Genomic DNA, 12,669 nt, shown 5'->3' on the forward strand with positions numbered 1-12,669 from the left:
GGGCCTAGGCTGGGGATGCTGCAGGGGGCCAGGAGGGGAGGCTCCGCTACACTGCAGGTCTCACCGGTCACTTGGTCCACAGCCACGGAGACTCGAGGAGGCCGCGGGACCCCACAGCTGGCTGAGGGAGCCACAGCCAAGGCCATCAGCGACCTGGCGGTGCGCAGGGCCCGCCACCGGCTGCTCTCTGGGGACTCTATAGAAAAGCGCACCGCTCGCCCCATCAACAAAGTGATCAAGTCTGCCTCAGCCACAGCCCTGTCCCTCCTCATTCCTGCAGGTGAGGCCCCCGGGGAACGAAGATAAAACTCACACGAAGGGCCTTGGAACCTCTGTGGGCCCATGGCTGGCGTGTGCACACAGCAGGTGTGTCTGTGTTCTGTGTGTTGAGGAGCAGGGATCCAAGAGGCTGTGTGTCACTGCGGCCCCTTTGTTAAAAGAGCAGAGGTCTCTAAAGGGGTGCGTTGGTCTGGGGTTGTGTGTGCGTGTTCCAGAAGGCAGATAGCACCGTGTAATGAGCGCAGGCTCTGAGGCAGAGAGCTCATATTCAGATCCTGGTTCCATCACTGAAGGGCTCTTGATCTTGAAGAAGGTGCTTAATCCCTCTGCGCCTCAAGTTCCTCATCAAAAAATGTGGATATTAATGATGGTAACCCATAGGGTAATTGTGACGTTCAAGTATGTATGAAGAGCTTATATGGTCCCTAATGCATATACGTAAGCACTCAGTAAATGCGAGCCCATCACCTCTTGGGGTCTGCGAGGGTCTGGGCACACGAAGGCGCTTTGCGCTCTGAGGTTGCGGGGAAGACATACCTGGCTGGGGGCAGGCTCTGTGACTAGAGCTGTGTGGGATCAACGGCCCAAACAGGGGCCGGGCTCGAGCATGGATGCACTAAGTCCCGGCTTCTCCTTCTCCAGAGCACCATACCTGCTCTCCACTGGCCAGCCCCATGTCCCCGCATTCCCAGTCATCCAACCCATCATCCAGGGACTCTTCTCCAAGCAGGGACTTCCTGCCAGCCCTCAGCAGCTCAAGGCCCCCTATCATCATCCACCGAGCTGGCAAGAAGTATGGCTTCACCCTGCGGGCCATCCGTGTCTACATGGGCGACTCAGACGTCTACACTGTGCACCACATGGTGTGGGTATGTCTGGCCATCCAGACCTGTTGTCTCCCAGCTTCATCACTCTTCTTCCTTCCCCTTACTAGGGCCTGTCTGTCCCTGCTTCTGTCTCTGCCCACATTACCCTCAGGGGTCAAAGAGTTGGGGGGTAGGGGTCACAGCTCGATGAGCAGAGCTAGGCCCCACCCTTCATGCTTAGGCTCCAGGCTGAGACCGTTCTCTCCCCGGGACAGCACGTGGAGGACGGAGGTCCAGCCAGTGAGGCGGGGCTCCGTCAGGGAGACCTCATCACACACGTCAACGGGGAGCCTGTGCACGGGCTGGTGCATACAGAGGTGGTGGAGCTGATCCTGAAGGTCAGTGCTGGGTGTGCCGCCTGCTGCAGTCCCTGAATGACTCCAGCCTTAGGAGTCTGTGACTGGCCATGGGGGAGTGGGAGAGTTGGGACGCACACATACCTGACACTGAGGACAGATGCACATACACACGGAACTTGGGTGTGGCCATAGCAAAGGGTTTTCACTGGAAGGAGACACCCTCATTGACCAAGGCAGGGATCCTGCTGAGCTGTGGGTAGGACTGGAGGACAGGGCATGTGAGCCTCTTCTCTATCTTCCCAACCCCAAACCACTTGGGCTCCAGTGGAGCCATTTCCTAATCTGTGAAGAAGGAAGGTGGTCCCTGGCTCAGACATGGTGATGCAGGGGTGGAAGCTCAAGCTGTGGGACAGCCGTACCCAGCGGGAGGGGCAGGGGCAGGGGAGGAACACAGCCACGGCCTTAGCCTAGGCTCATGCTCTGATCCCCAGAGTGGAAACAAGGTGTCTATTTCAACAACTCCCCTGGAGAACACATCCATTAAAGTGGGGCCAGCTCGGAAGGACAGCTACAAGGCCAAGATGGCCCGAAGGAGCAAGCGGAGCCGGGGCAAGGATGGGCAAGAAAGGTGAGCCAGACTTAGCCCAGGGGATCTGCTCTCAGCCACCTAGGTGCTAGTGTGTGCTGGGGACCCTGGCCCTTGGCCCAGTGTGTGCTGTGCCCTGGGCACCAACTCAGACAACCTCTGATCCCTGTCTCTGCAGCAGAAAAAGGAGCTCCCTGTTCCGGAAGATCACGAAGCAGGCATCCCTACTCCACACCAGCCGCAGCCTTTCTTCCCTTAACCGCTCTTTGTCATCAGGGGAGAGTGGGCCAGGCTCTCCCACACACAGCCACAGCCTTTCTCCCCGATCTCCCACCCAGGGCTACAGGGTGACCCCTGAAGCTGTGCATTCAGGTATGAAGGGCTGGTTGCAGAGACAGCCCCTGGGAGGTAGCAGAGTCCTGGGCCCTCTGTGCTTCGCACTCATCCCACTCTGAGGCTCTCATCCAACCCACCCCCTTAAGATTCGGCAGTCTTGGGGAGGAGGTGACAGAGGTGGAGGGCGACTTCATTTCTGTAGCCTGGGCTCTGGTTCACTGGTGGAGTAACCTTGATGATCCTGGGACATTCCAGGCCTAAGCCCTGTTTTGCCCCTCAGTCACTTCCAAGAGCTAACTGCTCTGCCTTTGTGTGTGTGTGTCTCTGTCTGTCTGTCTGTCTGTGTAAAGTGGGGGGAAATTCATCACAGAGCAGTTCCCCCAGCTCCAGCGTGCCCAGTTCTCCAGCCGGCTCTGGGCACACACGGCCCAGCTCCCTCCACGGTCTGGCGCCCAAGCTCCAACGCCAGTACCGCTCTCCACGGCGCAAGTCAGCAGGCAGCATCCCACTGTCACCACTGGCCCACACCCCTTCTCCGCCACCAGCAGCTTCACCCCAGCGTTCCCCATCACCCTTGTCTGGCCACGGAGCCCAGGCCTTCCCTACCAAGCTTCACGTGTCGCCTCCCCTAGGCCGGCAACTCTCACGGCCCAGGAGTGCGGAGTCGCCCCGCTCACCACTACTTAAGAGGGTGCAATCAGCTGAGAAACTGGCGGCTGCACTTGCTGCTTCCGAGAAGAAGCTAGCCACTTCTCGAAAACATAGCCTTGACCTGCCCTACCCTGAGCTAAAGAAGGAATTGCCACCCAGGGAAGTCAGCCCTCTGGAGGTGGTTGGGACCAGGAGTGTGCTGTCTGGGAAGGGGGCGCTGCCAGGGAAAGGGGTGCTGCAGGCTGCTCCCTCACGGGCCCTGGGAACCCTCCGCCAGGACCGGGCTGAACGGCGAGAGTCGCTGCAGAAGCAGGAAGCCATCCGGGAGGTTGACTCTTCAGAAGATGACACTGATGAGGGGCCTGAGAACAGCCAAGGTGTACAGGAGCCAAGCTTGGTACTTAACCCAGAAGTGGGCCAGGATCCACTCCTCAGAGGAGCAAGAGCAGGAGAGGGTGAGGAAGAGGACGCCTTCTTGCCCAGGGATCCCAGGAGCCAGGGCCCAGTGGTCCCAGGCCTACTGACAGGGGTCACACTGGGATCTCCCAGAATGGAAGGCCCTAGTGTCCCCCAGAAGAGGCTTGGGATCCTACAAGCCTTTGAAGAGGCTGCCAGCTCCTCGTCATCAGCCCCCAACCTGGGTAGGGCTGGACCCACAGACCCCATCCACCCTGAAGGCTGCTGGAAGGCCCAGCACCTCCACACCCAGGCACTAACAGCACTTTGTCCGAGCTCTTCAGGACTCATCCCCGCCAGTTGCTCCACTGCCTCCACCTCTGGAGAGCTGGGCCTGTGGTCCTGGAAATTCATTGTTGAAGGCCCTGACAGGGCATCCCCAACCAGAAAGGCAACAATGGAAGATGGGCTGGCCAGCTCCCAGGATTTGGAAACTACAACTTCAGTCCACCCTGCAAACCTGTCTCCCAGACAGGAGGGGAAGGCATGGCCACCCAGTGCCCCTGGGGTGGCCCATCTACCTTGTGTGGTTCCCAGCCAGAGCTGGCTATGGGAGCCTGAGTGTACACAAAGAGAGGAAGAGGAGCCAGCCCTGGGTATCACCAAAGTGCCTGATGCCTCAGGTGACAGGAGGCAGGACATTCCATGCAAAAGCTGCCCCCTCACCCAGGAGCCTGGGCCCAGCTTGCTCCAGAAGGGCCGAGACCCAGGGGGCCCTCAGAAGCATCAGGACTTGGCATTGGCACCCGATGAGCTTTTAAAGCAAACATAGAGATTGTTTGCCATTTCTTGCACTCAGTCCTGTGTAATACACGCTCTTGGAAACTATCTTTATGTCTTTGGCTTTCTTCTTTCCTTCAGTCAATACAAATGTAACTTAAGGTCCTGTGTTGCTGTTGAGAATGTAGTGATGAATGAGACACTGTTGTGGGAGGGTGCCTAAGCCAGCTAGGCTTTCCAGAGACTAGGGCATCTGAGCTCAGACCTGGAGGACAGATGATAGGTAGTAGTTTGCTAGGTTAGAAGAGTGGGGATTAGTGTGAGAAAGAACGTCCAGACAAAAAGTACGGCACTTGCCATACACCTGGCACATTCAAAGAGCTGAAAGTAATTCAAACTGGAAATGGGTCTAGTGAATTAGGCGAGGGCCATATCTAAGAGTCTTCTAGGAGTTTAGACTTTCTGTAGGTGTTGGGGAACCAGAGAAGGCCATGTAGCAAGTAATATTCCTGCTTTATAGAGAAGGGAACTCAGGTTTTCAGACATTAACGTGAGCAAGATCATACAGCTCTGGGCAGGGCTAGGATTAGAATCTAGGTCTCTCTTGACTCTAGAACCCACGTTTATCTCCTAATTTGGAGTGCTCTTAGCCAGTAAATGAGAAAAAGAGGTAGAGGGAGGTGAAGAGTTGAACTTGGGATATATTTAATTTGAGGTACTTGTGGGACATCCAGAAGTTTGGGTGCATGGGTCTGGAACTCAGTAGGGAAATCTAGACTGAAGTTAGAAATCTGAGAGCCATCAGTGTATCAGTAGTAATGCACTAGCATTTAAGGCAAAGAAAGAAGACATCAAGGAAGAGTCATAAAATCCAAAAGTAAAGAGATTTTAAATGGAAGGAGAGCTTACTTGGTAAAATGCTGAGAGGCCAGATGAAATAGAGAAACTGCCTTCCATATTTAGTCATAAACCCTTAATGTTTGTAGCCAGTCAGCCCTTCTTGGGCTGTTGTCAGGTAGGCCTTAGCACTGGATGTGGACATTGCTGACGTGGGCAGCCCCCAGTGGGTAGGACTGCAGTTGGTGAGTGGTGGGTGGTGTGGAAGGGAGGGGGAGGACAGCTGTGGGACCATTGTTGTTGGAGGAGTTGGGAGTTGGCATCCCAGGGACAGGGGGTAGGGCTGTGGTAGAGGGCCTCCATGGTGATGCAGGACTCGCCAAACTGCTGTCTTGCGCTGACTGTTCTGTAATTCAGTGCCTAGGTCAGAAGGAGAGGCATCAAGAGGCCTAGAGACAGGAAAATGCCTCTGGGTACTGGCTGGGCGCGACATGCATCCTGCAGCTCCTCGTCACCCTGCGTGGGGAAGGCTGTAGCCACCAGAGGGCGCACCCTGCCTGTAGTGGCAGATGTCTGGCCCCTCAGCCTTCCAGGCCCCTCTTGAACCTCCCTTCCTCCTTCCTTCAGTCATTCACTGACGGCAGATCCTTGGAGAGCCTGTCCAGGACACTGGGAACACAGGTAACTAGTTGCCTGGGGCAGCCCCCCATGTAGGTCAGGATCTGGTTAGAAGCACCATACCATAGGTGAAGGGGGAGGTGCGGGCACATCTTGCAGCAGTTCCTGGGAGGGAGGAACTGCCCCCCTGGGGGGGTTGGAAATGGGGGGAAAGAAGGGGTTTGCGAAGAGTAGGCACAGAGATGCTAAGCATCCTGTAATGCTTAGGGCAGCTGCCCCAAGTGCCAGTGGTGCTCCCCTTGAGAGACACTGCCAGATTAGCCTGACAGGAGTGAGGAGCTTCTGGAAGGTAATTCTGGGAGTGGTGTAATCAGATATAGGTTTTAGGAAGATCACTGGCTGCAGTGTAGAGAGGCTCCAATGGAGTAAGCCGACCAGAGAGAAAATGATGTAGTGACCCCTTGTGATGGTCTAAACTAGGATGGCAACAATGAGGAGGTGTCCCCAGAAGGAGGGGAAGCGTAGGGAGCTGGATGCATAGATCTGGCAGCCATCAGCCAATAGGTGGTAATTAAAGCCATAGGAGAAGATAGGGATTGTACAGAGGACATGTGCAGAAGGAAAAAGGAAAAGGTCCAAGCCATTGGGGTTAGCTGAGTGGAGGGAGCCAAATGAAGAGTAACTGAAGTAGGGGATGAGATCCTGAACTTGGGAGAAGCCAGATGATTTTAAGAATTTTGTGATTTACCATAAGAGCAATTGAAAGTTATTTAATGGTTTTACGCAAGTTCAGATTTGGGTGTTTTTTTGTTTTTTAATTTTTTGGCTGTGTTGGGTCTTTGTTGCTGCGCTGGCTTTCTCTAGTTGCAGCAAGCAGGCTACTCTTCATTGTGGTGCACAGGCTTCTTCTTGCTGTGGCGTCTCTTGTTGCGGAGCATGGGCTCTAGGCACGTGGCTTCAGTAGTTGTAGCACACGGGCTCAGTAGTTGTGGCTCGCGGGCTGTAGAGCACAGGCTCAGTAGTTGTGGCACATGGGCTTAGTTGCTCCATGGCATGTGGAATCTTCCCGGACCAGGGATCAAACCCGTGTCCCCTGCATTGGCAGGCAGATTCTTAACCACTGTGCCACGGGGATGTCCCTTTTTGGTGTTTTGTTTGTTTTGTTTTGAGTTTAGTTTTTGTTGTTGTTGTTTTTTGTTTTTACTTCCCCGACCAAGGATTGAACCTGGGCCCTGGCAGCGCAAGTCCGAGTCCTAACCACTGGACCACCAGGGAATTCCCCAGATTTCTATTTTGAAAAGATGACTCTGGTTGCTATAATGAAAATGAATTTGAGGGGGCAAGAATGATAAAAGGGAGACCTTCCAGTATTGTTAGAGATAGTGAAACAGTGAAGTTGGAGAGAAAAGTTGGATATCTTTGCTATTTAGAAAGTAAGATGGATATGGGTTGGTGGTGGGTTTTATGTAGACACAAAGCAAAGGTATCAAAGATGATGACTACATTCCTGACCTATATAACCAGATGAATTATGTATTTCCATTCACTGAAATATGAAATAATGAAAGAACCAGGGCTACGTGGTGACCCTGCATTCAGTATGTTGCATGTGAGGTACCTCGCAGCATAGGTCTGGGCAGGAGAAACGACGATGGGTATAATTGGCCTAGAGATGGTAGGTGAATTCATGGATGTGGATAAAACTGCCAGGGAAAAAGGCATAAGTGAGGTGGCCAGAGGAGCCCAGGAGACTTAGAGTCCAGGAGAATTAAAAGGAACAGTCAGAGATGCAGGAGGAAAACGAGATGATCATGGAGTCAATGGCGGAGTTTTTCACAGAGTAGTCACAATGCTGGTTACTTAAGACATCAAGGAGAGCAATTTCAGGTAGTAGTGGAACCCGTACTGAAAAGCTTGAGGAGGTGAAGAAATAAAGACAAACTTAGATGTTTTTTGTGGGTTTTTTTTTTTGTTTGTTTTATTTTGTTTTTTTGCTGTACGCGGGCCTCTCACTGTTGTGGCCTCTCCCGTTGCGGAGCACAGGCTCCGGAAGCGCAGGCTCAGTGGCCGTGGCTCACGGGCCCAGCCACTCCGCGGCATGTGGGATCCTCCCGGACCGGGCACGAACCCTTGTCCCCTGCATCGGCAGGCAGACTCTCAACCACTGCGCCACCAGGGAAGCCCCTTAGATGTTTTTTTAAAAAGGTTAGGCTCTGAAGAGATAAAGGATTGAGTAGAGACTGAGCAAGTGGAGTGGGAGCCAGCTAACCATGTTTAAATGGATCATCCAGTTGAGAGGAAACAACAGAGAACTCACAGGAGATTCCTGAGAAGATGGGAGAAAATAGGATCCAAAATACACGTGGAGAGACTAGCTTATAGTTGGAGGAGGGCTACCTTTTGTAATTTGACAGGTGAGAGGGAGAGGAGTTATGTGGATGCAGACCAGTTATAGGTTTGGTGGTAGGAAGGTAAGGGAATTCATAGCCAAGCATATGTTCACTCATTAAGTAGACAAAAATTTTGCAGTCCTGTGGGACACCCAAGGCCCCATTTGAGATACCCCGCCAGCAGGTGGAGTTCAGAAGAGAGAACTTGGCTGGAGATAGATAGGAGTTTGAGCATCCCATGCTGAGAGTGGGAAAAACTCTCGGAATTAGGGGAAATCATCCGTGGTTCCTAGCAGTGGCCTTGAGGGTGCTGTGTAGCTAAGTGCAGTGGGGAGGAAGGATGTAGGCAAGGTCATTTAGAACAACAGATTATTGCCCTTCAGTCTGATTTGTAATTCAGTACACACGTGAGTGGGGCCTGAGTGACAAGGATGAGAACTGCAGTGCCCTTTGCCCACAGTGCCAGTCACATGTTTGCTGATTATGTTCCCAACATTAGGAACCGCAACAAAGAGGGTGATGGCCGGGGGCAACAAGAGGACAGGCAGACTGTAAGACAGCCCACCCCCCTGCCCCCACAAAAGAGCATGCAAACACACTGCTGGGCAGAGACAGGTATTAAGAATCAATTAAGTGGCCTTTCTAATAAGAATGGGGTGAGGACAAAAGGGCTCTCACGTTTAACTTTATCAGGGTTAGTTTCTGAGTCTCCCTGTGTGCTGTGTTGGTGGACAGGATTCTGGCATCATGCCTGACAGGCTTGACTTCCTCTTCAGGGGAAGAAGAGAGCCTCTGGTAACCCCAATTCAGCCCCAGGACTGATCTTGATCTTTTGGTGCCATGGCGGAGAAGGTCTGGGAGCTTCGGGGCTTTTCAGTACCCCAGTCCTCTTCCTTTTGCCCCCCACCCAGCCTACCCCTCCATAGCATGAGAACAAAAAGGTGCTTTATTGCAATGTCTTTATTGTATTACTGGAGCAAGTTGGCCAGACTGTCCCCACTTGGGGAAGGTAAAAAACAAAAAGACCAAAAAGTATCTCCCCTCACCTTCCCCCCACCCTCCCCCACAACTGCACAGCAATGTCTGAACACACCTGGTGACAAGAACAATTTGCAAAAGTGGTCTAGGAACTACATTATGAATTGTCCCAACACAAGACATACAGTTGGCTTCCTTGTAAATCCGATATTTTTACGTAACTACATGAATTTTTTTGACTACACCAAAGACAACAGAAGAATAGGTTTTTCACGAGTAACAACAGGGCACCAAAGTCACATGCTGGAATTTGTAAGGAAACAAGGTTGTCTGTCACAAGTGGCTGGAGCTAGAGCAAGGCTGAGCAGTTGACAGCAGAGGGCCCAGCCAGGCCCCCATCTGGACCCTCTGCTTTGAGGCCATTGAAGCCTTATACAGATCTACTAAGGAGTCTTAACTGGCAAGAGACCACCTTGAAAAACCAGTAATTGCTCAGATGCAATTCTTGGCCCAAGAAGGACCCATGAGGCTGGTTCCTTGCTCCAATAGGAGACGGGTGGAAGACACCACATTGGCTCTCAGAGCTTCTGCAAAGCACTTGAGGGTCCAAAATAAGCGGGGGTTCCATCGAGGCTTGGAGACAGGGTAGGGGTGGTAATCAGAAGTCCTCAACCTTGACCAAATCAGTAGTAAGGACACCACTAGCCTATACAGGCCTGAGGCATGGCCAAGGCTTAGTTAGCATCTATGGCCAGATGGAGACGGAGCATTGTTCTGTGATAAAAGCTCAACCTGGAAAAGATAGGCCTCTGATCGGTGTCCAGCCAGCCCCAAGCTGCTTCCATGTCGGTGGCCAGCCTCTCTAGCCAGGAGAACAATAAGCCCCTCTGGTCTTGGTCTCTCTACCCTCTGCCTCACTGAGGCTGCAGTTAAGATGCCAAGAGAGAATCCCAGGGCCCAGGTCATGGGATAACACACAGAGCGAGGTTCTGATGCAGGAGGTCAAGACCTGCTGCCAAGACCATGGTGTAAAAGAGCTGCATACTAGTCCCTATGCCATTTCCACTGGTCAAGATCAAGCAAATCACATGGCAACTACTCAGAAAAGATACTTTCCAACTTCTCAAATGATCCCTAGGTCTTAGTTCCCACAAAGCAACAAATTCAGTAATGAAAAGCAGGAAAGAAAAAAGTGAAGGAATGTATGACTTGAAAATGAGTAGCCCTTCTCCACAAGCCAGCCCAAGTGTAAATGGTAGGTGGCGCCTCCGCTCTCCCTGCACACCCTTAATGCTGCCTGATAAGGAGCAACACATGGTTCATCCTCACTCTCCTTTTCGTTTAAGAGATATCCAGGACACACTAAATTTTAGTACCAGAAAGAAGGGATTCCTTGCACCCAATCTTGAGCATCTAGCTGCTTAAGCGGGTTCAACAATCTGGCAATATGGGGAAGGGATTTCAGCTGGCTACCAACTAGTTAAGGGCTTAGGTCAGAACAGTGACACTGGAGGGGGTTTCATTTGTCTGCCTCACCCAATACCAAAACTGCAACGTAACCAAGGAAAAGCCAAAGATATGCCCCTTTTCTTTCTATCTTCACTGTCAGTAACTCTGGAGGTTCTCCCCCCAATTTTTAATCTATGTCTATTTCTATGTCATGGTCCATTCTAGATCCTGTCACCAAGATAAGTGCTCAGGGAAAGCAAAATTTGTTTCTTTCATCCCCAAAACTAGAGTTTCCCTAGGTGTAAACCTTACTTATTCACCAAGACTCAGATATTGACTTCTGTAGCTCAGCCAGGATGCCTGACTGCACAGCTTTGGGCTCAAACAGCTGACTCATTCGAGCCTATTATGGCTCTAGGATTGGCTCAGAGGCAGCTGGACTCTATTTGTCAAACGAGTGTTGACTGAGGAGGGTGGAGCATAATGGAGGTAGGAGTAGAGGCTGCCTCCAGCTCCATTTGCCCAGCTCCACTCAGCTGGAAGGCTTAAATCACATGAAGCAGAAGGTTCCTGGCCTAAAATCAGGGCCACTGGAGCATGAGGACAGTCTGTGCACATCATCTTAACGGCCGGATCACAAAAAAGGCAAAGAAAAAAGCTTCCAGATGGCTTCGGCTAAGTCTAAACTCCAAGCCATCCCTTCCTCTCCTTGCAAAAGTTTCAGAAACCACTGTATGGAAGCACATGGGTAATGTGGTATGACCCTCACCCTGGAAACCAGAGCCCTTGGGCCTGTAATTTATACTGAAGTCCCTGACCGCAGTCTGGCTCTCTTCCAGCTACAGCCTTAGCCACCTATGGCTCCCCTGGGCCCTACCCAGCAAACGACAGGAGATGACGGGAAATTAAACCACATTGACTATTTCTGCTGGGCATTTAAACTTGGGGAAGCACATATAAGAATGTTGTTCTACATCATTATTTGGTATATCAAGCCATCTAAAAGCACTGGATTGCACCTTTTCTTTACTCATACACACAAGTTACAAAGGTTTCAAACAACAGATCATTCTTTAGGCTAAGGAAACACCACACAAGTACCAACTTCATTTTATGATTCAAAGCTCACCAGCCCACAAAAAGAACTCTATTCCTCATCTCAGAGAAACAAGGGCAGGGCAAAAGGAGTTAGTTACACTGACCAATTTTAGTGTTTGCTAAAGCTAACAAATTCTCTAGTTTTACTTTCAAGTTTTGGTACAGAAGTGTGCATTCAGATACTTGTGCCGCCTTCTTCCATCAGACCTTAGTCTGGCAACAATCGTTTTGCTGGGATCAATTTGGTTTCTAAACATAATGCTTCTTTAAAGGGAGGAGCTACTGAGATGCTGACGCCTAAACGTTCTTGGTTAAGTACCTTCGGTTGAAAGTTTTTTACCCATGGCTTAAGATTCTTTAAATGAAATCCCAAGCCTCCCCATTTTCCTTTGGTTGTCTTTTTCACCAAATGCCATTCTACCACCGAACCAAAACCACCGCCTTGTTAGGAGGAAGAGAGAAGGGCCATGCCCCACCACACTCTCAGAGCAACATGGCCTCTCAGAAGAGGACATGGACTCCTCAGAGGCTTCCAGATATAACCCTCACCCCCATCAGGCCTAATGTGTTCTGTTGAGGGTGCCTGGCTAAATAAAACAAAACCCCCAATGAAACAGACTTTCCAAAAAACAGCATCTGCTCCCAGCTTCCTACGTCAGTGCAGTGGTGAGTCCCAGAGAACCCCAGGCCCTGTATGCCCCCATTCTGGCCGGCTGCTGCTCGGCCTCTCCACTTCACATTCACAGAATCACTTCTTGTGCAAAACAAGCAGTCTACGTAGAAAGAATGCCCTCATAGTCTAATAAAAACTGTAGAAAAATCGCTAGAGAGCCACCGCTCTTCCCACTCCCTCTTTATCTGCAGAGCGAGGGCATCTGTGCATGGACAGGGTAGGCAAGCCTGACGTTGAGGGAGTCATTGTGCTGGACAAGGGATGTCTGCTGGTAATGGAGCACCAGCTCCTTCAGAGAGCTGTACAGGTTGTAGGGCTCTGCAAAGCCATAGCCCCGAGCAGTGCTGTAGATCACGCAGTGCTTCACTTCCCCGTCAGCACTGCAACGATACAACACACAAACACCACAGGGAATTAAGGCAGATAGCAACAG

General features: G+C 51.6%; 2 protein-coding genes across 9 annotated transcripts in view; one reads left to right on the forward strand and one right to left on the reverse strand.

Moving 5' to 3' along the window:
- Positions 1 to 4,301, forward strand: part of MAST2 (microtubule associated serine/threonine kinase 2) — a 208,830-nt gene extending 204,529 nt beyond the window's left edge. For all 8 annotated transcript variants that reach the window (XM_060089737.1, XM_060089741.1, XM_060089739.1 and 5 more), the window contains 6 exons: positions 83 to 280; positions 922 to 1,148; positions 1,361 to 1,483; positions 1,936 to 2,072; positions 2,209 to 2,402; positions 2,717 to 4,301. In XM_060089737.1, the coding sequence (XP_059945720.1) occupies positions 83 to 280; positions 922 to 1,148; positions 1,361 to 1,483; positions 1,936 to 2,072; positions 2,209 to 2,402; positions 2,717 to 4,245 (2,408 nt within the window). In that variant the 3' untranslated portion in view covers positions 4,246 to 4,301. The remainder of the gene's footprint in view (positions 1 to 82; positions 281 to 921; positions 1,149 to 1,360; positions 1,484 to 1,935; positions 2,073 to 2,208; positions 2,403 to 2,716) is intronic.
- Positions 4,302 to 9,117: 4,816 nt separating this feature from the next.
- PIK3R3 (phosphoinositide-3-kinase regulatory subunit 3) overlaps positions 9,118 to 12,669 on the reverse strand; it is an 83,348-nt gene continuing 79,796 nt past the window's right edge. Inside the window, exon 10 of the mRNA XM_060089746.1 lies at positions 9,118 to 12,616. Within this exon, the coding sequence (XP_059945729.1) occupies positions 12,418 to 12,616 (199 nt within the window). The 3' untranslated portion in view covers positions 9,118 to 12,417. The remainder of the gene's footprint in view (positions 12,617 to 12,669) is intronic.

Source organism: Mesoplodon densirostris, chromosome 2 (genome assembly GCF_025265405.1).
Source record: "Mesoplodon densirostris isolate mMesDen1 chromosome 2, mMesDen1 primary haplotype, whole genome shotgun sequence".
In the NCBI taxonomy this organism is placed as follows: domain Eukaryota; kingdom Metazoa; phylum Chordata; class Mammalia; order Artiodactyla; family Ziphiidae; genus Mesoplodon; species Mesoplodon densirostris.